At 29.1% G+C, this 26,092-nt stretch overlaps 2 protein-coding genes across 2 annotated transcripts in view; one reads left to right on the forward strand and one right to left on the reverse strand.

Moving 5' to 3' along the window:
- Nucleotides 1–911: 911 nt before the first annotated feature.
- LOC107444791 (putative protein-lysine deacylase ABHD14B) lies at nucleotides 912–14,849 on the forward strand. Its single transcript, XM_016059014.4, has 5 exons — nucleotides 912–1,286; nucleotides 3,793–4,055; nucleotides 6,621–6,792; nucleotides 10,759–11,069; nucleotides 14,082–14,849. The coding sequence occupies exons 1-5, from the start codon at nucleotides 1,277–1,279 to the stop codon at nucleotides 14,271–14,273; spliced, it is 948 nt and encodes a 315-aa protein (XP_015914500.1). The 5' UTR covers nucleotides 912–1,276; the 3' UTR covers nucleotides 14,274–14,849.
- A 7,099-nt stretch (nucleotides 14,850–21,948) lies between these two features.
- The window catches only part of LOC107444792 (uncharacterized), a 44,159-nt gene continuing 40,015 nt past the window's right edge, over nucleotides 21,949–26,092 (reverse strand). Inside the window, exons 4-5 of the mRNA XM_043046938.2 lie at nucleotides 25,075–25,192; nucleotides 21,949–22,484 (exon numbers count right to left, since the gene is read on the reverse strand). Of these exons, the coding sequence (XP_042902872.1) occupies nucleotides 22,244–22,484; nucleotides 25,075–25,192 (359 nt within the window). The 3' untranslated portion in view covers nucleotides 21,949–22,243. The remainder of the gene's footprint in view (nucleotides 22,485–25,074; nucleotides 25,193–26,092) is intronic.

A 26,092-nucleotide genomic window follows, 5' to 3' on the forward strand; every position in this document is an offset into this window, starting at 1 on the left:
TACAATAAACATAGTTTCAAAAAATGTCACGGAAATTTTAAAAAACATTTTTNTATATTCATTGTCTACGAAGTACTTCGATTGGTTTAAATAAATTATCAAACTGAGCATGCGCGTTATTAAAATTCTGCCAAGCAAAAATGCTAAAAGCGCCATTCTAGTAAACCTGACAAAACGATTAAGCGATAACGATGAAAACGATGATGTAATCGACCAATCAAATGCCTCTATTTATTAAAAAAGCGGTCAGCCAAGCAACAGCCTTTTTGCTGCCGTGCATGGATGCAAAATTGCAAAAATATAGAGGGTTTAAGTTAATCGTATTTATTTAAAAAAAACTTTTTTTTAATTTAAAGGAAATGTTGAGTCATCTGTGTAGACCATAATATGTATTTTTAGAATCATTATCATAAATAATCTATGAAATTATAAACTTTGGGGTCACAAATCAATATTTATACAAGAGTTTTAAAAAAAATGATAAAGGATGGGGGAGTGCGTTGTAATCAAAATGGGCTGAAGGTGGTGTAGAGCAGAACTCTCAACCTATGGCAACACTTTGCATGCTTTCCCCATTAGCGTGTGGAGAGTCATAGGAGAAGGAAGTACATTAGTTTCTGTGTTGATTTTCAAATAGATTGAAAACATTTAAGTTAGAAAACTATATGGAACTGAAAACTACAATAAACATAGTTTCAAAAAATGTCACGGAAATTTTAAAAAACAGTTTTGTCTATTAAATACAAAAATACTATGGGGGAACATATTGTAGTATATTTCTATAGAACCGAAAAGAGAAGGAATTGGGGGAGCCAAAACATGGAACTGGTATTCTCCCCAGATGGCGTATTTGAGCGTTAAAAAAATTGCAAAGGAAAATGCTATTTTGAATTTTGTTTCATAAATTTTGCAAACAATCTTATAGTAGAAAAAATAATGCTGAGATAAAGTATTTGCTCAATGCTGTCTAGCAATGCAACCTGTGACGCATCTACAATCTTCTCATAAACTCAATGGTGAATTTTTAATTTTGCAAGATCATCATAAAATGCATCTGGCAATCAAAAGTGAGAAAAGTGTAAATAAATAAATCACTATTTTAACAGCTGTTGATTGTTCTGGAGAGCCGAATCTAATTTTAAAAATAAAATGAGTTTCTCACGAAGTGATACAATGATTAAGTTCAACATCTGTATTGAATTCTTATTTTTCCAAACTTAAGAATCCAGATTTTTGTGGCAAATAAGATTACTTTGTAAAATTACTCTTATTCAAAATGGTGTCTAGTAAGTATGATTTCAACAGGTAGCTAGTATTAAAACAAAATAAAAATAGCTAGATAATCTATGAATTGCAATAATTTTGTAAGAAAAATATTCAGCTGCTTAAATTCTACCATTTTTTAGGGGATATTTACGTATCTTGATCTGTATATTACTTGCAGACAAATTTTTTTAGATTGCTTTATAATGTATTTTTTTCATAAGAAAAATATAATTGTCATTTATAAGTGCTCGTTACTAATTTAAGGAGCAAAAGTGTTTGGTTGTAGTTAATGTATTTTTATCTATATCTAATGTATACATATATTTGCTAAGTTATGCCATTGCATTATTATATTATCATTTTGTAATAAGTTTATTTTATGTCTTTTAATGAATGCAATGTTAACTTAGACATTTATGAAAAGAAATTACATTGCCCTTTATGCTCATATATTTTTTAAATAATTAAATTAGGGAATGTATGTTTTTCTTTTTGGAGCTTTAGGCTCAGTCTTTATTTTTACTTCTTATTTCAGTCTTTAAATAATTATGTTCCATGCTTGTTTAAAAATTAGTGAATTATAAAACAAACAATTACTAGTTTTAGGTAAAATGATTGCTTACTATTAAAAATTATTTTTTATAGCAAGATTTACATATTGTGATCTGTGCCAGAATAATCACTAAATTTTGGGAACTTCAAGGCAGGCAAGCGTAAAGAACTATTAAAAAAAAAAAAAAAAAAATTGCAGAAAGAGACCAACTCGACATGTAGTCAGGGGTATATCCGTATCGTGATCTGTTGCGCCAACTACAATCGCCAAGGCGCCAAATAGATTTTGAACTTGAAATTTTTCTTTTTAAAAAAGTGTAGATGTTGGCCCGGGGGCGACTATGAGTTATACATTTCGAGTTGGTCCCTTTCTATGATGTTTTTTTGTGTAGTTTCTCGCTGGCTGCTGCCTAGAAGTTACCAAGACTTGGCGATTATTCTGCCGCAGATCAGGATACGGAAATCTCTCCCGTAGTCACTCCTGGATAATCCTTTACCTATACATTTTTTTTTATATTTGCAATTTAAAAATTCATTTGGCGCCGATACTAGTTGTTGCAAAGGATTACAATATAAAAATATCCCTTATTTTACTAATAAGCAGTCAATTTAAGAAATTTATTTTATAATTTGCTATTTTGTTCTGCAAATGCAGAACGAATTTGATTGAAGATTGAAGAACATTGAAGATTTTGGCAAAGTTTCAACCTCAATGCTTTTAAGCGATTTATAAATATTTTTGCTTTATAATTTGTACTTCTTTCTATCGCATTTCTTATGAACCAAAATAGCCCCCCTCTAAGTTAACGATTTGGTGTTTTAACAATTTTAATTATTATTAAGAAATATATAATGTCTTGATAAAAACATAAGAATTTGATGAAATGAAAAAATTGTTGGATTTAATAACACCCGGTTAACCGAAAACTACTAATGTTTCCATTATACTCGCATTTGTCCCCAACATAGTGCTTTTAGTTAGTATGGTTTGATATAAGCAAAAAAGTTGTGAATTTCGGGTCTATGTGTTTTTCAGCAATCAAAACTTTTTACTTTTGATTTCTTTTTTTATTTGCTTTTGTGTATAAGCCACAAATTGATTAGAAATTCTTCTATTTTCCTTTAATTTTTTGCTTATAATTTTTTTAGCTTGATTTTTTTTCCTTAATTAACTAATTCTTTTTTCCAAATTGTGTAAAAGTTCTAATAAATTTTTTCTTGTAATTACTTGACAATACAGTCAAACCCCGCTATAGTGAACGCGGCTTATAGTGAACTCCCGGATATAGTGAACGAAATGCTCGGTCCCATGCCCTGCTATACAAGTACAATGTTATTTTTTGTGGATATAGTGAACCAAAAAAGTGAGGAAGTTGGATATAATGAACTTTTTTCTGTCTTCGACTGATTCCCCCCCTCCCCATTTTCTTTGTAATAATTTTGAAATTTCTACTTCATAATAAATACATATACCGATTTTTAGATTTTTGAAACCATCTATAGAAACTTCTTTTATGTGCTGCTCGAATGGCAGGTTAGACAGGTTTAAAAAGCGGAATAACAGAAATTCAGGAAAAATTATCTGAGAGTGGGGAAGTGTTTCCATATCTGATGTTGAGGATTGCTCATCAGCTAAAGATTACTAATTTTTATTTGTACGCAAGACGAAGAGTGCTGAAAAGTAACAAATTTTCTGCTACTACATAATATTTTTCAGTCATTTATATGAATATAATGTAATAAAAGGGAGGAGTTAGGGGGAACTTATTAGTGAAATTGCCTGCGTAACGGATATAGTGAACTCCCGGTTATAGTGAACCGAAATTTCGGTCCCTTGAAAGTTCACTATAGCGGGGTTTGACTGTATTTTCATTTTTCAATATGTTTTTATTTGCATGCTGCATTTCTCATAATTGTTTCTGAAGTTCTTAATAATGCTAAATTTTCAGCTTTTGTCCTTGTTTTTATTTGCAGGTCGCAAGTTGATGATTATTTCTGGTTTAATATTTTTGGTTTGGGTTGGTGTAGGAATTCTTATGTATACATCTCCTTCCATGAAACTTCCATCAGATGATCAGAATCTAATTATGTCAGAAGAAGTTGTGAAATGCAAGACATATGGCCAAAAACTGAGTCCAGATTTTTGGAAACATGTTGACTTACAGAGAGATATTCCAAGTTCTGTGAACAAAACTGTACCTCAAATTGCTGTACATTCTGATTTTGCCACTATACAGGTATAACTAGTTAAATTTATGTGTTGAAAGTCTATTGTTGATCTGTTATTTTATTTGTACTTCTTCATTTTCTCCATTATTTTTATTATATTTTTTTAAAGCCAGTCAGGTGGCCGAGCGGTTAGCTCGCCTGACTGTGAAGCCATTGGCTGTGGGCTTGCATCCCACTTTGGGCATGGTTGTTTCTCTCGTCCTCTGTTGTGTGTGAATGTGGTCCACCCTATAAATGGGTTTGTGGCGTGGGTAATGTTGCTCGCCTCCGTGACTTTGTTTCACAGGTGCCCCTTGGGTAACGTGAAATGAGTAACAATTCTGGCATTTTCTAAGGCGAAGAATAATGATCAGTGCCTGCCATTTGAAAAAAAATTAAAAATTAAGAAATATTTTGTAAAAAAAAAAAAAAAAAAACATTTCAGTCAAACCTCGATCGTTTGGTTTGGTTCCTTGATCATTTGGTCTATCGTTTTGAATCGTTTGGTTGATCATTTTGAATCGTTTGATTTTAATAGTCTTATTGTAAATGCTATTGTTATAATGTAAATATTACCGGTTTTTATCATTTTTGAAACTAGTTATTACTGTGTCTATCCTTCAGAAATTCTACTGATAGTAGAAATAAAAATTTAAATTATAATGATTTAAGAAGAAGAAGAAAAAACTGCAACTCCTGATACTACTGACGGAAAAGAAAATTAAGATTTGTTATTGTTTTGGAATAACACCTCAATTTTTGCATCAGTTTATGATAATGTGAAAAATTGTTGGTTTAAGTGATTGAGAAACTGAAAAAGTCCAAAATGATAGGTTGAAAAGGGTAAAACGTGCAACCAGTGCCAATATTTTCAGAAGGCCTTGAAGCCTTTGAAATGACTAGAAACTTTCTGTGTTCACAGAAACTTACAGAAAATAAATGGCTACTATCTATTACAAATGTCAAAAATTGTTTGCACTGAGTAGAAAAAAGTAGGTTCCAGTCAAAATTTCCAAATATTTTTTAAAAAAAATATGTGTTTATTCATCTTTCTTTTGCATTGTAAATATTTTTAGAATAAGAAAATATTTTAATTTTTATGCTCATTAATTTTCTAATTTATCAATTTTTCTAGCATTACTCTATTACATTGCACACATTTTCAAGTCATTAAATGATATTTTATGTTGATTCCCATTCTTTGATTTGCCCATATCTATTGTTCAGCATAAAAGGCCACATTAAAAACATTGGATTGATGCTTTATGGTATTCATTGATGTAGGATTAGTGTATTAGACTAAAATAACTGCTTTAAAGATTAGTTATATCTATTTACGAGGTTTGGTGTAAAAATAATTAGGATCACATTTTAGAGGTTGTTCATCTACATTTTAATCTGTTTAAATATCTATTAAATTAAGCTTAAAATTGTAATTTTTCTTCCGAAAATCTTTTACTTTGTACTCTTTATATGAAATCAACTATCTCATCCTTACACAAAAACTGCTTAAATTTGTGATATATGATAAAAATAAGGATTAACTGAATGAATTTTGATTTAAATTACGGATTACGGATTTTTAGAAGATCACTCGATTACCGATGTTTCAACTCCATTAATAATTTAAATTTTATAGTTAAAAAGAAAGTGAATACACAGAAAATTAGAGTAAAAAATGAAGTTTCAAATACTGAAAAAATTTTTCAAAATATCAAAATGCAAAAAATTTATTTGCAAATGAAGCTCCCGTTGAAAAAGCATTAGCTGCTGGCATTGAGAGGGGAATCATCGTGTTCATTCTCTTAAGGAACCTGTTACCACACTACTCATATAAGCATAACAGGTAGCTTAACAGGTAGCTTTTACAACAATTAATTTTCATTCCTGTCAATAATAGTTTGAAGATTTTTTTTAAAACCTCTTAAAATAATTAAGTACCAAAAATTGTTTCAGCATTTGAAAGAAGAGCTCAGGGTATTTTTTACCCCAAATTTTAAAATTTTTTAATTTTCCTTGATTTCTTCCAAAAATATGAAGGTATCAGACATTTACTTAATTAATTCCACACCCAATAACTTAATGTAAAAGAATATTGATATACTTATACATTGTATATTACTTTTAATGCATAATTAATAAGTTATTTATAACAGTGTGAAATTAATTTTTATTTTTATGCTTTTTTGCATTATTTGAATTCTTGATTTTTAACTTTTAATTCTTTTATTTTTATCTGCATAGTGTCTAAAAAATGTTAGGATTAACTTTTCTTTTAGGTATCATGAGAATTCAGATTTGTATAGCAACTCTTGATTTGAAAGACAACGCCACTAGCATAAATTATTTAATTTTAAATATTGTTAATAAAAATCTTCACAATTAAATATTTGAATGAAATTATGTTTATTACCTAAATTATAATCATCTTTATTTTTCTTAGTAAAAACTAATTGTTCAGCCATTCGAAGAACATTAAAAGAAACAATGTTGTTTTAATCATCTTTCTAATTATTCTTTTATAATCTGATGTTGATTATAATATTATATTTACTAATTTGTGTTTATTATTTAATGTTTTGCTTGAATTTCAGAATACAAAAATACACTATCTCTACGCTGTTCATCCAAATCCTGCTATGAAGAAGGATGTGTCAGTTTTATTACTTCACGGCCAAGCATTTACATCTGATATTTGGAGAAAACTTAATACCATTCAAAATATTGCTGCATTTGGTTTTCATCCTGTTGCCATTGATTTACCAAGTATGTTTTACATCAAAGTAAATTATTTTACTAGTGCTTCTGTATTTATTATTATGTATGCCAAGTACTTTGCAGTAAGATTATTCCATCTTAAAACTTTACTGCACATATATATATATTTTTTCAATTAATCTGCTCTGAACTTCTTGTGAAAGGTTTTAAGTGAAGTCAGGGAAGTGAATGTTATTTGCATGTTATGGAAGTAAAGTCTCTATTAAAAAAATGATACTGTACAAAAATAGGGAAAAATGAATTAATGACTGAAAGATTTACTGTATTAGTATTGTTATTCCATTGTGATAAAAAATTTTAGTTTATGTTGCACTCTATTGCAATCTGGTTAAGCAAAACAGTATCTAAGTATAAGAATTTAAAATATTTGCTTTTATCAATCTTATATTTTATATAAACTAAATTATATTATTAGTTTTAAAAATTAATTAACAATTTGAATCTTATTCCTTACCATCATGTAATTTGACTGTGCAACTGTTCTATTATTTAATAAGAATAATATTCAGAATATAGGAAAACTTTAGAGAAAAGTAAATGTCTTTTGTCATTTTACCTGTTTGCAATCCATTATGCAAGTTATTTCTTTTTTGAATTGAATAAGTATGTAATATGAAGTGTCCCATCTTTATATTGTTAAATGTCATCATATCTATTATAGAACTCTTTTTTCCATAAACTTGCAAATATACCTGTAGCACCTTTTCCAACAACACACAAACCTACTGCTAGTGCCTTCTTCACAAAAGAGATAGAAAGATTTATTTTTCGGTAGAGATTAGGACATAACGCTGTCAACGACTTTCCACCTCCATTTTGTTCAGCTTGTAATCCTATGCATTGTTTTGTGGATAAATTAGACAAAATTAAAAAACTTTACCCTAAAGCCCTTTTCGACACATATATTACATGGTGCGTAGCGTTTTTAAAAAGTGCTGCTTAATGGTACTTATTTTCAATTTTCGTTATTTAAAAGCCCTTAAAGGTGCTTTTGTCATTGGATGTTTTTAATGTAATTGGATGTAATTTTAAAAAATGTTTAATTTTCTCTTTTCAAAAATGAGATTTTTTTTGTTACCATGTCGATTTTCGCCACGTATTATGCAGAAGCGTGCTTTTCACATTGTTCTATTCAATGTTTTCACAATTCATTTCGGCCTACCATTGGTCCATAGCGTATGAAAGCGCCAATCATTTTACATGTTTGCTGAAATACTTGGGAGTCTGTATGTGCGTTTACTGAGCTGGGTTCGGTGAGACTATTGCCTTCTCATGTGCAACTCTGCTGCATTTTGCAAGATATTCTCAATTTCAGGCTTCACTTCATACCCTCTGAAATCGAACCAAAAAATATCTCGATCCTTTTATGGTGGCTAATATAATCCAGAAAAGAGTTCCTTGTCAGAAACTAGTTATTTTATCATGATCATGTAAAGTCTTTGAAAATTATTTTCCATTTTGCTAATGCCTATAATGCTTAAAAATACTTTTTGATTGCTTAAAAAGTACTTAAAAGGTGCTTATTTTTTGTAGAAAGATTTGACTACGCACCCTGTATTATATTTAAGCCATTTGATCTATATATTTAGCCATTTAAACTATATATTTAACCATTTGAACTATATGTTTAAAAGTATTATATATCCCAGTGTATAAGTCAAATTTCAAACCCCCAAAATATTATGAAAAACAGTAGGTTGACTTATACACCAGCAATAAAATCAGATATTCGATAATCAAGAAATACTGATGCATTATAAACAATGAGATAAAAATAAATAACAATTTATCAATTTTCCTTCAAAAATCACCCATTTCAAAAACTATTTTTATTATGTTATAGGCAATTAATTTTGCATTTTCTCTCACTGTATTTTCCTTACATATAAAGGATTTGTTTTAGGAACAATACCTTGAATTATGTTCAGAAATTATAAAAGCTAAAATAGTTTATTTAAGAGTATTTAAAAAAGTATCACTATGAAAACTTTTAAAACATACCATGAAGTTACAAATGTTGATTCCACAACATCATCTGTGCAGGATTCAATAACGTTATCAGTGTTGTTATATGGATCCCAATCTGTAATTATTCTACTTCATCCTCAGTCCTGCAAAAAATTGTCTTCAACCACCACACTTAATAAAATATTTTATAATAACTTTTGAATCCACATTTTGCCACACACTTAGTATTATTTTACACATGACGTGTATAGGAATAATCATCGACTTATACTCTCTACCGACCAGTAAATTTCCTATCCCTTATCAAAAATAAGGAGTTGTCTTGAACACTGGTATATAAGGTAATTAAATAAAAGAAATATTGGAAAAAGAAATATCAACAATCCCATTATCACAGTTTGATGATTTCAGAGGTGAAAAAATCCGAATTTCCAGATTTTTCGCTAACCTCGATCCGAAAGTTTCCGGAAATCCAAAGTCCAGAAGTTTCAAGAGATCTTTGATCACATTTATATATAAAAGTTCTTGTGTATTTTATTTAAAAATATTTGAAATAGAATTTATATTTGGCATCTCTTTCATTTGTAAATATTTTTTCTGGTAGAATAATAAATGTGATTAGAGATAAAAGTAAACTTACACATAATTATTCATTTCAATTATGCTGTATATAATTCATTTAAAATATCATGTTTTGAAAATTTAATGATTAAATTTATGAAGATATTAATTTTTTGAATGATTTTACTCAAGAAATTTTTGGGATTTTTAAGTTGGGCCCACAATTACCTCTGCTGATTTGATACACGTTGTCTACAATTGCAGTGATGTATTTCAAGTAGAGTTCTGAATTGCTTTCCTGAATTGTGTAACTATTTTAAATGCTACTCACCTATTTTAGACTAATATTACAAAGCTAAGACTTCCAATTTTTCATATTTGTAATCATACAATTTGTTTCCCTTAATTATTATAGAAATTTTTTATTTTAAAGAGATTAAGTAAATACAATTTTTTTTAGATGTCATTGACTCATTATTGAAACACCATTTTTAATTTGCTAATATATTTTTCACATCTTGTTTTTTTCTTCTTTTTTTTTAAAGGGAAACACATGATTAATAACTTAATTACCTAAACATTTCAAAGCAAATTACCATTGCTTTTATGTGTAATGACAATAATATTAATTAATATTATGTAGTTTTGAGCTAAGTTAGTATTAAAATCCAGTTTAGAACAACATTTAATAAATGGCAATTAACATGATGGAGAAAGAATGATCGTGACTAGGAAAGTGTATTTCTCTTGTTTGGGAAAAATGCACACACAAAAAAAATATAATAATAATAAAAAATATTTAAAGATCACATACTACTGTTTGCTTGTTTTTTCTTTTCTTGTGTAGATTGCATGACTATTCAATCTTTCTAGTTTATTTCCGTTTCCCTTCCAGAAAAGAAATCTATTGAGGTCTTTTTTTTTCAGTGAAAATAGCTGAAAAATGTTTTTTTTTTTTAAATTCTATTAAAAAATTTTTAACCTATGTTTAAATTTTTTTTTAAATTTTTAATTTTTACAGCAGAATTCAAGTTGCAAAAAAAGGGAAAAAAAAAAGTTTTGTGAGCTTAATATTTCACAATTTATGTAATTAAAATTTAAGTATGCATGAGTAGCAGGATAAGCATTTAAAGTGATTTCTTCCAGCCTTCTCAAGTCATTTAACTTTTCATATTCTAGGAAATATACTTTAAAATTGAAGAAAGAAGTCTCCAAATTACATAAGAATTACTCCGAATTTCATATGAATGTTTTGAGCAATAATTTCGGAAATTTTTTAACTGATGAAACATTAGATTTTAGTTATTATACAGCATTAATATACATATATATTGTGAAGAGATAAAAATGGTGTGTTGTGCTTGTAAGTGTTTTTTAAAAATATTTGATTTTTTTTATTTATTAATTAATATCTTTATATCACAGAATATGGTAAGAGTCCAGCCATTGAAAACCTGAACAGAGGGGAGTTTTTGGACAGTGTCATCAAAACACTGAACCTGAAGAATCCCGTGATCATTAGTCCGAGCATGAGTGGTTCCTTCTCATTGCCGTATCTCTTGGAACATTCTGACAAACTTGCTGGATTTGTACCAGTTGCACCTGTGGGTATAAACATTCTGGACAAAAGTTCATGCAAAAATGGTGAAAATGTGTACAAAACATCTTTGAGTGAAGACTGTGAAAGAATTAAAGGTTACTTGAAAAAACAACCTCCAGATTTGAGTTGTATAAAGGCAAGCAATTAATTACCTGTTATTTAATTTAATACTTGTTTCAAAATAACCTGGAAAGATAATCTTCAGAAGCATTTCATTTTACAAATTATTAAGGTTCATGACGACAATTGTCGCCAAATGTTCTAGAAATGTCGCTAAAATTACATGCATGGGCAACAAATTTGTTGCCTTAAAATATGTTTGGAATTCTCAATTATTTTTTTTTTGTTGCATCGAATTCCATGCACTTAAAAAAAATTTGTTATTCTAATTTTATTGTTCTATGTGTGGTATGAAATTTAAATGGAATAGCAGAAAGTGCCTGATACAAAAATGTTTACATTTAAATGTTGAAATTTCAAACTTACATGTTGTACTGTGCTTTGCATTCATGTACTTTGTTTCTTTGGTCTCAGCATTTTAATCTCTGTTTTGAATCCATTTACTAATATTATTTTAGCTTTTTTACACTTGATTTTACTAAGCACTAATCTTTAATCATTTTGGGTTAATGAACCTAATTAGTTTTAGGGTGTTATAGATGGCAATTAATAATTTTTGATGTGTACCGTGAAATTAATTACGTAGTTTTGAAGTTATTTTTTCTTGAGTTTGTCTACCACATTAATTTTTTGGGAACACTGAATGAATAACTAGGTGGTCTTATTGGACCATTAAGCTTTCATAGCTGGTATGAACCCTACAAATCATGGTATTTCTATTTATTGGTTTAAAATCAATTGAATCCTTAAAAAAGGTTTATTTTTATAATCAATGTAAGATTGTTAGGTTTAAAAGATAATATGATCATTATTGAAATGTAAGTATACATAAGCCAAATGCAGCTTAGATAATTGCTCTACAACTTTATAATTTTTTTTTAAACTTAACAGAGTGATATAATTATCAGTATATTACATAACCATCCTGTAATTCTTATGCTTTTTAAAAAAATGCAAGAAAAGAAATTAATTACATAAATTGAACTATTTCTCTTAATTTTATAATTTTGTTTAATTATTTATTTTAATTAAATAAAATAACTGCTTTCATTTATTTAAAAGTAGTGCAAAAATGGTTCAAATTTTTTGCTTAAACTGTGCAAAACTGTTCAAAACATGACCTAAAAAAAATAAAAATTGTAGTGATAATAATGTTTATTTAAACTTAATCAGACATATGATTTTTCAGTATTTTTACTATGTTCAGAAATTCTTGTGGGATATGTGTTTGTCTTGTGTGTGTTTTCAGTAGTTTTATATGCTTATTCATTAATATCTCAAAAAAGTATGCAAGCTAATTACTGTACCATTTCATTAATTTTCATTCTAGTTGCATCACATGTCAGTGTAATACATGATTGTAAATTTAAGTTTGAAATAGAGTAGTTTAATATAATTATTTAAATTTATATCTATATAAAAGGAGAACATTTTTAAAATTAGCAGGGTTAAATCAAGCAAATTATTTCCTCTTTATTTACTGTACTTAATGGTGAGCGCATTATTCAAATGATAAGATTTTAAGACGTGAAACAAATTATTTTAATGTTGTTAATACGACCAAATATTTCACATTTTAGTAGTTTGAAATGAAAATAGCATTTCAGATTGATATAGAAATACACAACTTTAAGAATGCAAAGAGGGGAACATGGGTGGAAAAATAACAGGTTTTTAGGCGTTGTTAATGTTCAGTCAAATAAGCAATCCTAAAAAATTTACAGTGCAAAATCAGGGTTGTCACTCCACAGGAGAACAGGAAAACCTGGAAAATACCGTGAATTTTTTTTTTTCCTTTACAAACTGAAAATACAAGGAATTTTTTTTTTTTCTTTACAAACTGAAAATACAGGGAATTTTGTATCTTATATTTGTTTTTTAAAAAATGGTGACCATTTACAGCGTAGTGTATGGGATATTTAAGGATGATATTTCAGCTGCACTAAACTATTTCATTTACTTATAGCATTATTAAAGTTTGTTCAGCTGTTACTTGTCCAGCAATTAAAACTAGTATAATAGCTAAATATAGCTCACACAAAAGCACAGTAATTGTCGCGTTTTCTCTTAATATATTGTGTATAATATGTACAGGGAAAACACTGGGAATTTTTTTTCGAGATTTGAGTGGCAACTCTAAAAATATGAAGCATTATAGCATTATTATGTTTCAGAAATGAATATTTTAATAACTGGTGTTCTTGTTTCAATGTAAAATTTTTGGCAAAAATTATTCTTTAAATCCTGTTTATTAAGTAATATTTTTACCATCTGTCTGAGTAAGTTTCATCTGAAACCTATTTTACTTTTTTAAAAATGAAGTGGAAAACAAAAGGAAATTTTCTGATTGGTTAAGCGTTAGTCATTGTTTGAAATTTTTCTATGAGCGACTCAGTTTTTTACATATTTTAAAGATTACATGAGTGATAATTTCTAACTTATAGCTCAGTTTGAACAAAGGAAAATAGTTTATTGCACACATATAAATATTTAATTATTTTTTATTCGCTGTGTCAGATAAATTCAATAAAAAACATTATGTGGTAGCATGTGTGGTCCACTTCACCAAATTTATACTTTTATTGTTGTCTAATACAATGCGCCTTTTTTTTATCGATTCCTACTATTAGTTCACAGTCTTTCTATATATATTTATGTATCTTGTTCAAATTTTCAATCGTTAATAAAAACTTTTTGTTCATATACTCAAGTTCAAATACATTTTTTTAAACTTGTGGTGGATGACGCTTGATGTTAATACAGTTTTTCAAATATTAATTCTGTAATTAAATTTATTTAATTAATTGTAGTTTTATATGAAGAAAATTTTTTAATTATTTATTAAAAAGTAACTATAATAAAATTTTTCTTCATTGACCTAAGTAGGTATTGACTCAAAAATTTTTTTTTAATATTACTTGTTTCTAAAATTCATCTGTTTTCTAATATCGCTCTGATCGATTAAATATTTACTTTTTCAGAAAAAAACTCCTGTTATTATAAAATTAATCTTTATTTTCATTACCAGGTACCAACTTTAGTTGTATTTGGTGAGAAAGATCGAGGAGAAAATTCTGCTAAGTTGTGTTTTTTGCCAAATAGTCAAGGAGCTGAAATTCCAAACGGCAGTCACACTGCTTACAAGAGCGATCCTGAACTGTGGCATAAGTTACTTTACAACTTTCTTTCTGTGATAAATGAAACATTAAAGTGTAAATAATGTTATTACATGTTCCATGTTAGTATGGATTTAATATTATGTGATTTTTGCACATTTTGCTTTTGCACTTTGGAGTTAATACATGTATATTGTTAACAGATCTTTTGTAAGATATATTATGAAGTTTTTCTCATAATATGTATTGCATTTAACTATAGCACTTTTCTATTTTCATTTTTATGTTGCACTTTTAGTTTTTAAAGCATGTTTTGAATTGAAATACAGAAAATGCCTGATTATCAAGAGAACTGTGTGGGGTGACAGCAGAAAATTGGCCTATTCTGCAGTTAATCCACTAAATGGTCATAAGATTTTCATTCTTATATGTTTGATCTGATTAAGTTAGTTTCCCTATTATTTGTAATTGGTGTTTTGCCAAGGCAAAAAAGAACATTATTTTCCAAAAAAATGAAGAAAGATAATGAGATATATATTTAAATACCATAGAATACAGACTCATGAAGACAGAATATCCTAAGGCAGAATCTGATCATATGTATAAAATATTCTGGAGCAGAATCTCACATGAAGAAAATACTCATAGATAGAGCAGATTCTAGGGAAAAAAATGAAAAATGAATATAAAGCTTGCATTAATCAAAACCGAAATGTACTGTCTCTCTAATTAAAGAACTCTCCTTGCCATTTGTCTGGAACAACTATCATTGACAATACTTATAAAGTTTGACTGGCCGGCAAAATATCCTAAGGCAAAATCTAATTATATCTGTAAAATATTCTGGGGCAGAATCTCACATGAAGAAAATAGATGGAGTAGATTTGAAAGAAAAAAAAAGAAAAAGAAATAAATATAAAGCTTGCATGAATCAAAACAGAAATGTACTGCCTCTCTAACTAAAGAACTCTCCTCATTTCTCTAGAACGTTTATCATTGACAATAGTTATCAAATTAGACTGTTAAAAATAGGGGATAGCAGTAAACATTTTGGACAAGTTATAATGTGGGTCAGTGAAAAAAAGTAACATAAGCTTCCCGGAAGAGTTCATTGGTTAATTGGGCAATATTTAGATAATCATGACAGTTTTCTGAAAATGATGTTATAAACCTAAATTTTCTTGTCTTACTTTATCTCCCTTCTGCAGAGAAGTTGGTAATTCATTAGATGCTTGGAAGTCATGCTTATCTTTCTTCTCTTCAATAATGCATGGGCAAAACAGAGAAGAACTAAAATTATTCCCTGTTCCAATAACTGTGAAATTTTCATGCGACCTAAAATCCCTTTAGAGTTGTTTGGTCTTTAGTTCACAGGACTATTGATTATTGTTTCATGATGCTCAGAGTCATTAAACTAAAGTGGTCTTGGACCAACAGATTATCGTTAATTTTAATCTCTGCTAATAAAGTTTTTAAAATTTACTTAACTATTTGGTGCATGCAAAATTTTGTAAAATCAGACCACATGTACATCACAAGAGAAATGACCAGGAGTTTACGGTGTAGTAAGTGTACATGAACATATATATAAAAAATGTGATGCAATAGTTTTAAATGTTTTTAATGCAAATTAAATGAATTTCATTTTTTAGAACCTTTTACAATATTTTACATGTTACAGCCTCAATATATTGTCAACAAGCATCCTATCTTTGTCTTAATTTCCCATGAATAACAATAAAAAATAATATAATTGCATTAATAATTATTAATAATTTCACTATCAACTTAGATTCATAATAAAAAGATAGTTTCATATTTGATGGTAAATTGGCATATCTGATACAATATATCATCTATATTTGCCTTTTCATATTTTTGCCACTAAGTCTTGCAATGTCAAAATCTACTTAAAGATTTTTAGTTAACATTTTATTATATTTATCTGGAAATTTTTTACTCAAACATTTTATCTTACCCCTTCTTGATACATTCCATCATTAATAGATAAAATCCATTCCATTAAAAGATTCATCATTAATAGATGTTGTTTTATATTACAAAGTTGACTTATTTATGTTAAAATGTGAAAGTTATATTGCTGTTTATTAAACATGAAAATTCTTATGAATCTGTTAATGCATTTTTCTTAGTTTTTAGTCTAATTGCATATAGTTTTTTTCGTTAGTATTTAGTTATATTTTCGTTTCTTAGAATTTCTTTTTATTATTTCACTTTAAGACATTATTACAGATTTATGTTTTTAAATTGGTAATTTTTTTAATATATAAGTCTTTGTCTAATAAAATAAATATAATGAGTTTTAACTGAACTACTTAACATTGAAAATGAACATAACAGATAAATTTATACAGATTCCTTTAAAAAACTAACTTATACTTTGACAGTAGTGTACATAACATTCTCTAGATAATAAGAAAATTTTGTGTGTGGTTATATTAAGAGTATTATGGTTTATTATAATAACTTATTTTTAAAATAATATAATTTGAACATAAGAATCTAACATAAATTTTTTTTTATTATAAACTAATATAACTTGTATATTTTGATTGTTACCTTGCGTAAAAGTTTCAAAAATATTTTAACAATCTTTTTCGCTCAAAAAATTTTTTTTATTTTTATTTTTGAAAAGTTTAAGCACGCAAAACTTATGCTTGAATAAATTGCATGGAATAAATTTGCCTTGCTGATGCAATTTTATCAAAAGTTATTAAAGAAAAATGGTTAATTTTTTTAAAAAAACGCAGTGAAACTTTAAAAATAAGCTACTCAACATTTAAAAAAATATTTTGCGCCAACTAAAAACAAAAATTAAGTTATTTAGCCCATTAATACTAAGCCGCAGCAAGTGGCTATGTATTAAAACATTTATTTAAAACAAAATGGTTGTGCATTTCTTCTTTTACTACGTGGATATTTTTTTCCCCACCGCTTTCATATTTTATGTATAAAGATAAAGGAACCATCCTTCCTAAAAGATGCTCGACACAAGATGTTTAAAAGTTGATGGAAAAAGAGAGATAAATCATAAAAATGAGAAGTGTTTATTTTATGTACTGTTTTTTTTTTCTAATATGATTTGATGCACTTCTTACTGTCACACATAGTAAGAAGTTCAAATTATTATGCACTTCTTACTATGTGTGATATGAATTTCGACTCAAAGAAACAAATATCTTCCTCTTCCATTGTAGATATGCATACCTTTCAGATCTTACATTTGTTTTACATCAAAAATAAATAATTCAAAGTGTATCTTACAGGGGTGATTGTGGGTCAAACTCAAAAATCCTGAAAATTTCTTGAGTAAAATCATTCAAAAAATTAATATCTTTATAAATTTAAGTCATTGAAATTTTCAAAACATGATATTCTAAATGAATTATATGCAGCATAATTTAAATGAATAATTATGTGTAGGTTTACTTTTATCTGTAATCACATTTGTTATTCTACCAGAAAAAATATTTACAAATTAAAGGGATGCCAAGTATAAATTCTAGTTCTAATATTTTTTAAATAAAATATACAAGAATTTTTATATATAAATGTGATCAATGATTTTTTGAAGCTTCTGGACTTTGGATTTCCGGAAACTTTCGGATCCGGAGCACAATCACCCCTGATCCTGACCATCATAGTACAACACAGTTCCTCAAAGTCTAGTAATAAGAAGAAAAATTGAAATTAACTGTTCAAATAAACTGTTTGTACCTAATACTGTTTTAATAAAAGCAGTCAATATGTATCTTTGTTTGCAATGATGCAAATTTTAACTCCTTTCATTTTATAGGCTTTCAACTTTTAAAAAGGAACATTTAATTAGATTTATAAAATTTAGATTTTATTATGAAATATTTCGTCAGAAAAGTATCTCCATTAACTTCAATAGTTTTATTGTGAAGCTTTTTTAAACAACTCACTTCATTTTTATTAAAATATTTTCTCACTCTTAATTTTACCTGTTCAGGATTGTGATCACATATATTTCAGAGATGCCAACTTGCTCCGGACACCAAATATATATTTTAAAGTGGTAGATAATCAATTGTGATTCTTGGTTTAATAAATTCAATTTAGTAGATTTTTATCCACAACTATTTCTAAATAATTTGTAGGCTTATATAATTCACCACTTTATAGTACTTATGTCATGCTATACCTTTTAAAAAGCAAGCAATAATAGTCAATATTTGCTAAATTTACTTTGCAGTTAATTATCGTTTTTTTAAAAATTATTTTGACGTGTCCGGAGCAGTTGGCATCTCTGATATTTGAGGACACAATTCTCCCTTAAGCTCCACCATATCATGCATGAGATGGGCCTTTCTGACCCCAGCAGCCCGTGTTCACATGGATTTGGAATGTTTTATTCCAATTTTTATGTGCCACTAGATGGTAGCGGAAGTCCATTGAAATTTCGAATAATATCTCACAGGTGTTTAATCTTATGTCTTTTTGGTTAATTTTTTTTTTGTTTTTGTTTTGTTTGATCCAGGGTATTTAAACACATAAACAACTGTGCATCTTCCGTTGTTTCGAATGGATAAGGCTTTTGAATTGTTGCGCTCTAGGGTTTTGTTTATACTTTTAGAAAATGATGGAATGCTTATTGTTTTATGTGAGTGTGGATTCGCCATTTGCAGTTAGCATTTTACTAGATATGTACAGGGTATCCGAACACCTGGAGAGTCATGAAAAATCATGGAAAGTCATGAATTTCAGTTTTGAACAAAATTTGTCATGATTTTAACTATTTTTTTTAAAAACAATCATGAAAAGTCATGGATTTAGGTTCCCGAAAAATCTAGTTTTTAAAATGGAATATAACCTCCTCCCCTCAATTTCATGGTGTTCCGTATATCTGAATTTCTAACAAAATCCCCATACACAGTCATATTTGATTAAAATATAAAATGTTTTTATCATGTTCTTTAAAAATTATGGTGTTCTTTAAAAAAATGAAAGAACAAACATTTCTAGAGCTAATTATTTTTTAAACTTCTGTAATTTCAGAATTTTTGTTGTTATTTCTTTTTTTTATTTTATCAATTTAAAATTCTAGCTGAAGCAAGCCAGTCATTAACGAATTTTTTTATTACGAAATGAGAACAGAAAAATCAGGAGTATTTCTTCCTTTTCCGATGGACAAGAAAAGTATCTTTAGAATGTAATTCTGCAGAAAAAAAATTTTTGCTTTTGTATTTTTTTCAACTATTTTATTGCTTCAACTCTTTCTTTACCCTGTTTTTTAAATTTAAAATCTATAAATTTGAAGATGCAGAGTATAACAGTTTTGGTTATGCCCATCATTTCAATGAATGTTATTATAATGCTTTTTTAAATTTATTTTTGTGTTTTTGTCGAAGAAAATAGTAACTTCGTTAAGTCATGAAAAATTCTTGGAATTAATCATGGTAAGTCATGAATTTTAAAATCTAAAATGTAGCAGGTACCCTGTATGTATGTTTTGGATATGCTTAATAATTGTTTTCTTTTTATTAATATCATTATCTTGAGCATTTTATTAGAGTGTAATTAGGTGTTATCAATGATAACAAACTATAATAGTAATGCAATAATAATTTCATATGAATTTTTTACTCAAATGAAACTTAATGTTAAAAATCGCCCTGTCCTGTGCATGTATATATTATCAGAGAGTGCAGCCCTTTGAAAGGGGTCTTTCTCCTTCTCCCAGTCCTGAATAGGTTAAAGACAGAATTCACTAAATGTTGTAAGTTTTGCAATGATTTAAAATTGACGAACTCTCATTATTTTATGAAATGTTCAGTTTTTTTTTTTTGTATACTAAGTCTGAGAGGAACTAATTTGCTTTCTTAACGTATTTTTCTTATTAAATTATCTGAATTCATGTTGTGGTCATGTATTTTTTAAATACCTCATAAGTAATTGTTATATATTTTCTTCAGTACCTCATATGTTGTTGTTGTTGTTTTTGATGTTTTGTCTATACTGCACAAAGTCTTAGTTATATGAAGAAAATAGAAAATGAAGTAGTAGTTAGTCAATGCAAATCTTCAACTTTGTTTGTATCAGTTGTTATTTTTAAATGATATATGTATATCTTAATAAAAAGTGTTGTGTTTATTTATGATTAAAACTTGTTTTCTTATTTTTTTTATTTTAAAATATTTGAATATGCATGATTTTTTTTTATTACTTTGGAATATAAAGACTAGCATTAAAGCAGGAAAACATTGAGCGATTCAAAATCATAAAACATGATCATCTCACGATTTTAAGAATATGCAATTTCAACTTATGAGCTTTTATTTTACTTTTAAATCCTCTGCATAGCGATTCACTGATTATGACTGGCCGTTATGTATTCTTTTTTCTTTTTAATTTTCATCTATTTATTGGGAATGCAAGGACTAGCATTAAAAAAATTTAACTACATTTTTATTGAGTATTTAATATATCACATTATTATTAGAGCATACAATCCTGATTTTAAGGCTATTGCTTTGCTTTTAAATCACCTGTGTTGCAATTCACTGACTGTGACTTGCAATTATATATATTTACATTCTATTTATTTATGTAGAATGTAAAGACTAGTATTAAAACGATGGAACAATATTTTTATTGAGTATGTAACTTGGCATCACATTATTTTTTACAATGTATAATTTTGACTTGAAGGCTGTTGCTGTATTTTATTATTTGGATTGTGAAGTCTAGCATTAAAACAATGAAACAATATTTTTATTGAGTAAAACTTGATATCACTATATTTTTAGAACTCACAATCCCAACATTAGGGCTGTTCGATTCACTGACTGTGATATACACTGGTTATCATAAATTAAGNATTTTGCACGGTTTGGCTTACTTTTGAAAGAGTTATCGCTATTTTTGTGATTTTTCCTTAATTTATGATAACCAGTGTATATATATATATATTTAATTTTATTTATTTACACTCTATAATAAAAAAAATCGACGCACTAAGACGCGCAAAATCGACGCTCGATCAGGCTGGAATGATGCCGACTGCGGACGTATAGTCTTTAGCGACAAATCCCGCTTCCAACTGTGTCCTGACGATCATCGAAGACGTGTTTAGAGACGCACTAGGCAGAGGGGGGATCCTGCCTTCACTATTTCACGCCACACCGGCCCTCAACAAGGCATTATGGTCTGGGTTGCGATTTCCTTTGACAGCCGGACCCCTTTGGTCGTCATTAGAGGTACACTTACTGCACAGCGGTACGTCGACGGCATCCTAAGACCTGTTTTGCTACCGTTCCTTTTGCAGCGCCCTGGGCTGGTTTTTCAGCAGGACAATGCCAGACCACATACGGCACGTGTTGCTATGAACTGTCTGCAAGCTTTTCAAACTCTTCCTTGGCCTGCCAGATCACCAGATCTCTCTCCCGTCGAGCATGTCTGGGATATGATGGGAAGGCGATTGCATCTGGCACGGAATGTTGATGACCTCGTTCGACAATTGGATCGAATTTGGCCGGAAATACCGCAAGAGACCATCCGGGATTATCGGTTTATGCCACGCCGTGTGGCAGCCTGTATCCAGGCTAGAGGCGGGTCAACATCTTATTGAACTTGTTACTGTAACTCTGCAATAAATTATTCAATTGTTCTGAAATTTTAATCATTTACTATTCTGTACATTGTCTTCGTATCCACCAATTTTCATTTCAATCGGACAACTCCTTGGTGCGTCGATTTTTTTTGTTATAGAGTGTATTTAGAAAGAAGAGACTAGCATTAAAACGATGAAACATAACATTTTATTAATTATTTCAAAATCACTACAAGTACAATTTTTTATAAAGCTTGAACATCACATGATTTTAATTCACTGAAAAATTGTAAAAATCTTTAAAAAATGAGAAGAATATTATCTAAAATGAAAAATTTTAGAATAATCTAATGTTCGCAGAACCATTGACACTTGGTCTTGATGATGCGAATTTCTTGAACAGTTTTTAAAAAAAGGCCTTTAAACTTATTAAAAAAATGGAGTCATTTTCCCGTGTAATAACACTGTGAAGCCGTAAAATTATCCAAATGTTCTTACAAAGAAGTTTTTGACTGCCATCCAAGCTGTCACAAATGGTTCCGCAACATAATCGTACCACATTTTAGGGGGTGGTGGTTCTGGCTTTTCATCCATCTCATCTTCTTCAGGTGGTTGCTCTATTCCGAATAATGTTCTAACAATCCTATTTAGGCTGGTCCTAGCTTCTTTACTACATTCGATGTTTTCTCGATTTGTGCATCTTATTCCTTTCGTCACTGCACTGTAATTTAAAATGCATTGTTTAAATACGTATAGGCATAGAGTGAAAAACATTTTTCCCACGTATTGTAATTTCTCATACTTAAAATTTTTATGATAAATTTATATTGTTCTTATAAAAGTAAATCATTTCTGTTACAGCCTGCGGTGGGTCAGGTGGTCATGGAGGTTAAGGCTTCACAATTTCATGATTGTGGCACATCCCTCGCAGGCGCTACTTGTAGTTAAAACAAAATGGTACTCTCGATCGGCAGTTGGGTGGGCTTCAAGCAGCCATTGGAGATTCAATTCTAGAACTCATTATTAACTGATTACATAAAAGAAAGAAATTATTTAGAATTTTTTTTGTGTGTGTTTTAACCTGTTTTTGCTATATATCTAGATCTAATTAGCCAATTTGGAAGCAACTAGTGCCATTTGATTTTTTTTTTTCTTTTTGGCAGAAATTTTGAATTTTTTGTCAAATATGTGAAAGCCTATTGGCTTCATTTTAAGTCACTTCTTGTAAAGACTAATAGTTTCTTTTTTTTTTTAAGTTCCTTTACTTCATTGGAGTACAGAATTGTCATTGTAAAGACATTTCAATGTCTTAACCATTGAATCATCAAGAATCATTGTTCAAGCAGCCATTGGGGATTCAATTCCAGATTTTCACAATGACAGTTCAGAGCCTTGACCATTGTGTCATCAGGACTCAAATTGTTCTTATTGCAGAAAAAAATTAAGCTTTACTGCAGTAGAACCCCCTCTCTATGAGCTGAATAAGTTTATATCACTCCTTCATTGAAGCAGCCATAGCTTATGCATAGGTGGACTATGCGATATAGGAACAGTTGCTTAGATGTTTTGTTTTCAACAAAAATATTTGTCTCAGACGCAAGATTACAAAATGAGTGTTGAGTACTGTTCCTATAATCCTAAGCTCCCGGCCAATGGAACTAGATTGTTTTCTATCTTTTGCAGGTAGAGAAAGGCAGGGAATATTCTACTAAAATGAATGCAGTAGACTAAATTTCTTTTATTTTTCAGAATTTGGAAATCGAAAATGAATCATTACTTTTCTAATAATAAACAGCATTTAAAAGCATTTCGCCTCTTCGATTCATTGTGTTGATTTTTTTTATACCATTATATTCCTTCATATTTTTTTTTTAAGTTGTTGAAATATTTTTTGTCCCGGGTGTGGCTAAGAATTTCGCATAATTTAAGTTAGAAAAAAAATGTGTGTGTAGAGAATAAAGGTTTATAGCACCTTAAAAGTGTAAAAAAAACCCATCTGCTTAAGGAATACCATGCATTTTCAACCTTTTTCCACTTGCAAAAGAAATGGAACAATCCACTCTCATGGGGTCGGAGCTTAAAATTAAAAGCTGCCCACTTGTTTTGTAATCTTGCAAACAGGCTCAACCTTTTGTATCATGCAACGTGTTCTGTTAAAGATTGAAAGTACCAAACACCTTTCGGACAGAACCATGTTTGTTTTCATTTTGAGTGTATATTTTTTCACTTACACATGTAGATTTGTGTGCTCAATGCAACAACGCCTTTTAAATACTAGTCAAGTTGAAGAACTTTTATCACAAAAGAGAGTAGGACAAGACAATATAAAACCTCCATAACACCCTGGCTATCTATAAATATAAAAGTTGCATAAGCCTATTTAAATAATGCCTGTGGTATTCGAAATCGCTACCTTCGCATGCTGCAGAGCGTTTGGCGTAAGCATGATATCACTTGGTTTTCTCTTTTGATTTTGAAAAAGTTAACAGTAAATGGTTAGTCAATTTTACATCTTCGCATAATACAAAAATCACGTAATGTCTATTAGTATTCAGTTTAAGTTGTTATATTTATATATTTAGTTGTTATATTATATTTAGTTGTTATATTAGATTACAAATCTTCCCTATACTATAAAATGTGTAGGATATAGATCTAAGATGTTCTTTAACCTGTGTTAAACCAGCATGAGCTTAAAACATGCCAACAAAAATCTTTATCTAAATCAGCAGCATTAAATTATAGTATTCCAGGCCTGCCAACTACTACGCTTTTTCCAAAATATTTTATACAGTGGTGGACATTTAAAAACCAAAGCTTTTAAAATTTTAGGTACTTTTGCCAACATTTAAAAGCCTCACCACGTGACAACTGGGATAAAGTGACGTTGCATATAAACTTTTAAATCATTTACATATAGTGGTGTGGAAAATAAGTTCAAATTAGAAAAATAATACATTGAAGCATAACCATATCTACCACTAGAATAAATTTTTACGAAAAGCTTAGAAAGTTGGCTAACCTGGTATTCAAAACATGGTGTGTGGTCCTATTACCAATCTCAAAGTATGCGCTCTTTTATAGCATAGAAATTCGATTTCTTTTCTAAATGCAATCCCACATTGTATTTGTAAAAGCTGCTTTTTTAGGCAAGACACTATCATCATTTTAAAGTTTTGTCACACCCTAATCATAAGCTATTTTGGATGAGAAGTATTTAAAAGTATGAAATATTGTGTGCAGTTCTTGTATCTATGCTAAAGTAACGCCTGATTTTAAAAGGTTAAGTATTTGTCACAGATAAAGCTTACCTTTGAATTTCATATTCACTTTCATTTATGGCTGCTGGAAGATCCCTGAAACATCTCTCATATCCATTCATGGATAATGTGTCTTCCACACATGTTAAATCCTTTATTTTCTCTCTTCCTAAATTCAAATATGAATAATATCGATCAATTAACAAGCAATCTCAAATTCAAATATGAATATATATTAATATGTCAATCGTTATTAAGATCTTTTAAGTTGTTATCATAAAATAAATTTTTAAAATATTAATGTTATTATCGTCTCTCATTAGTTGAAATTCTTGTTTCCATAGCACCAGGCGCCTTCAGACTTTGTGGGGGGAGGAGTTCTTTATTTAGACAGACTATACGTTTCTTCAAATGAATAATTTTATGTGTATCAGGGTGCACCATTACTGAAAGACGTGTGAGGGAATGGGTCGAATGGTGATAGAAGTTTAATACTAAAATGATGTGCCTTACATTTTTCGTTTCTGGTCTGACAAACAATTGAATAATTTTCACTTATTTAGTTTATTTGAAAAACGTAGTTTTTATCTAGAAGTGGTCGGAATTTTGGTTTCTCACAAATAAATTCGATGGTAATATGACGGTAATCAGATACAGTTAAAATTTAATCAAACTAACTATTTGGAAAGTTATCAAACTGGACTGTCAGCACTAATTTCTGTTTGACAATATTGTCGATAAATTCTGCTGGTCCCGTTATGAAAACGAGTAAATCTTCAGATGTCATCCTCCACAGAACTTCAGTTGAATTTTAAGTGCACTTATTAATCTTGAACTAGCCGAAAAGATTATAATTTTAGCGATAATTTTGCATTAAATTCTGATAGTAGCTGTCAAGAAACTATTATAATTTGTATTGTCACTAAACAGAGAGCTCTAGTTAAAATATAAATGCTCTAGCTCAGCAGTTCCCGTTAGGGAGGGGGCTTATAGTTTTAGAGGGGGTAAGGTCAGTTCGATTACACTTGCTGCCTGCTACGAATCCCGAATGTCTCTGGTACTTCATATT

The sequence above is a fragment of the Parasteatoda tepidariorum genome, chromosome 9 (assembly GCF_043381705.1).
Source record: "Parasteatoda tepidariorum isolate YZ-2023 chromosome 9, CAS_Ptep_4.0, whole genome shotgun sequence".
Taxonomy (NCBI): Eukaryota; Metazoa; Arthropoda; class Arachnida; order Araneae; family Theridiidae; genus Parasteatoda; species Parasteatoda tepidariorum.

Coding starts and splice junctions, on each gene's coding strand:
- LOC107444791 (XM_016059014.4), top strand. Junction 4,056..6,620: donor CTGATTTTGCCACTATACAG/GTATAACTAGTT, acceptor CTTGAATTTCAG/AATACAAAAATACACTATCT. Junction 11,070..14,081: donor CAGATTTGAGTTGTATAAAG/GCAAGCAATTAA, acceptor TTTCATTACCAG/GTACCAACTTTAGTTGTATT.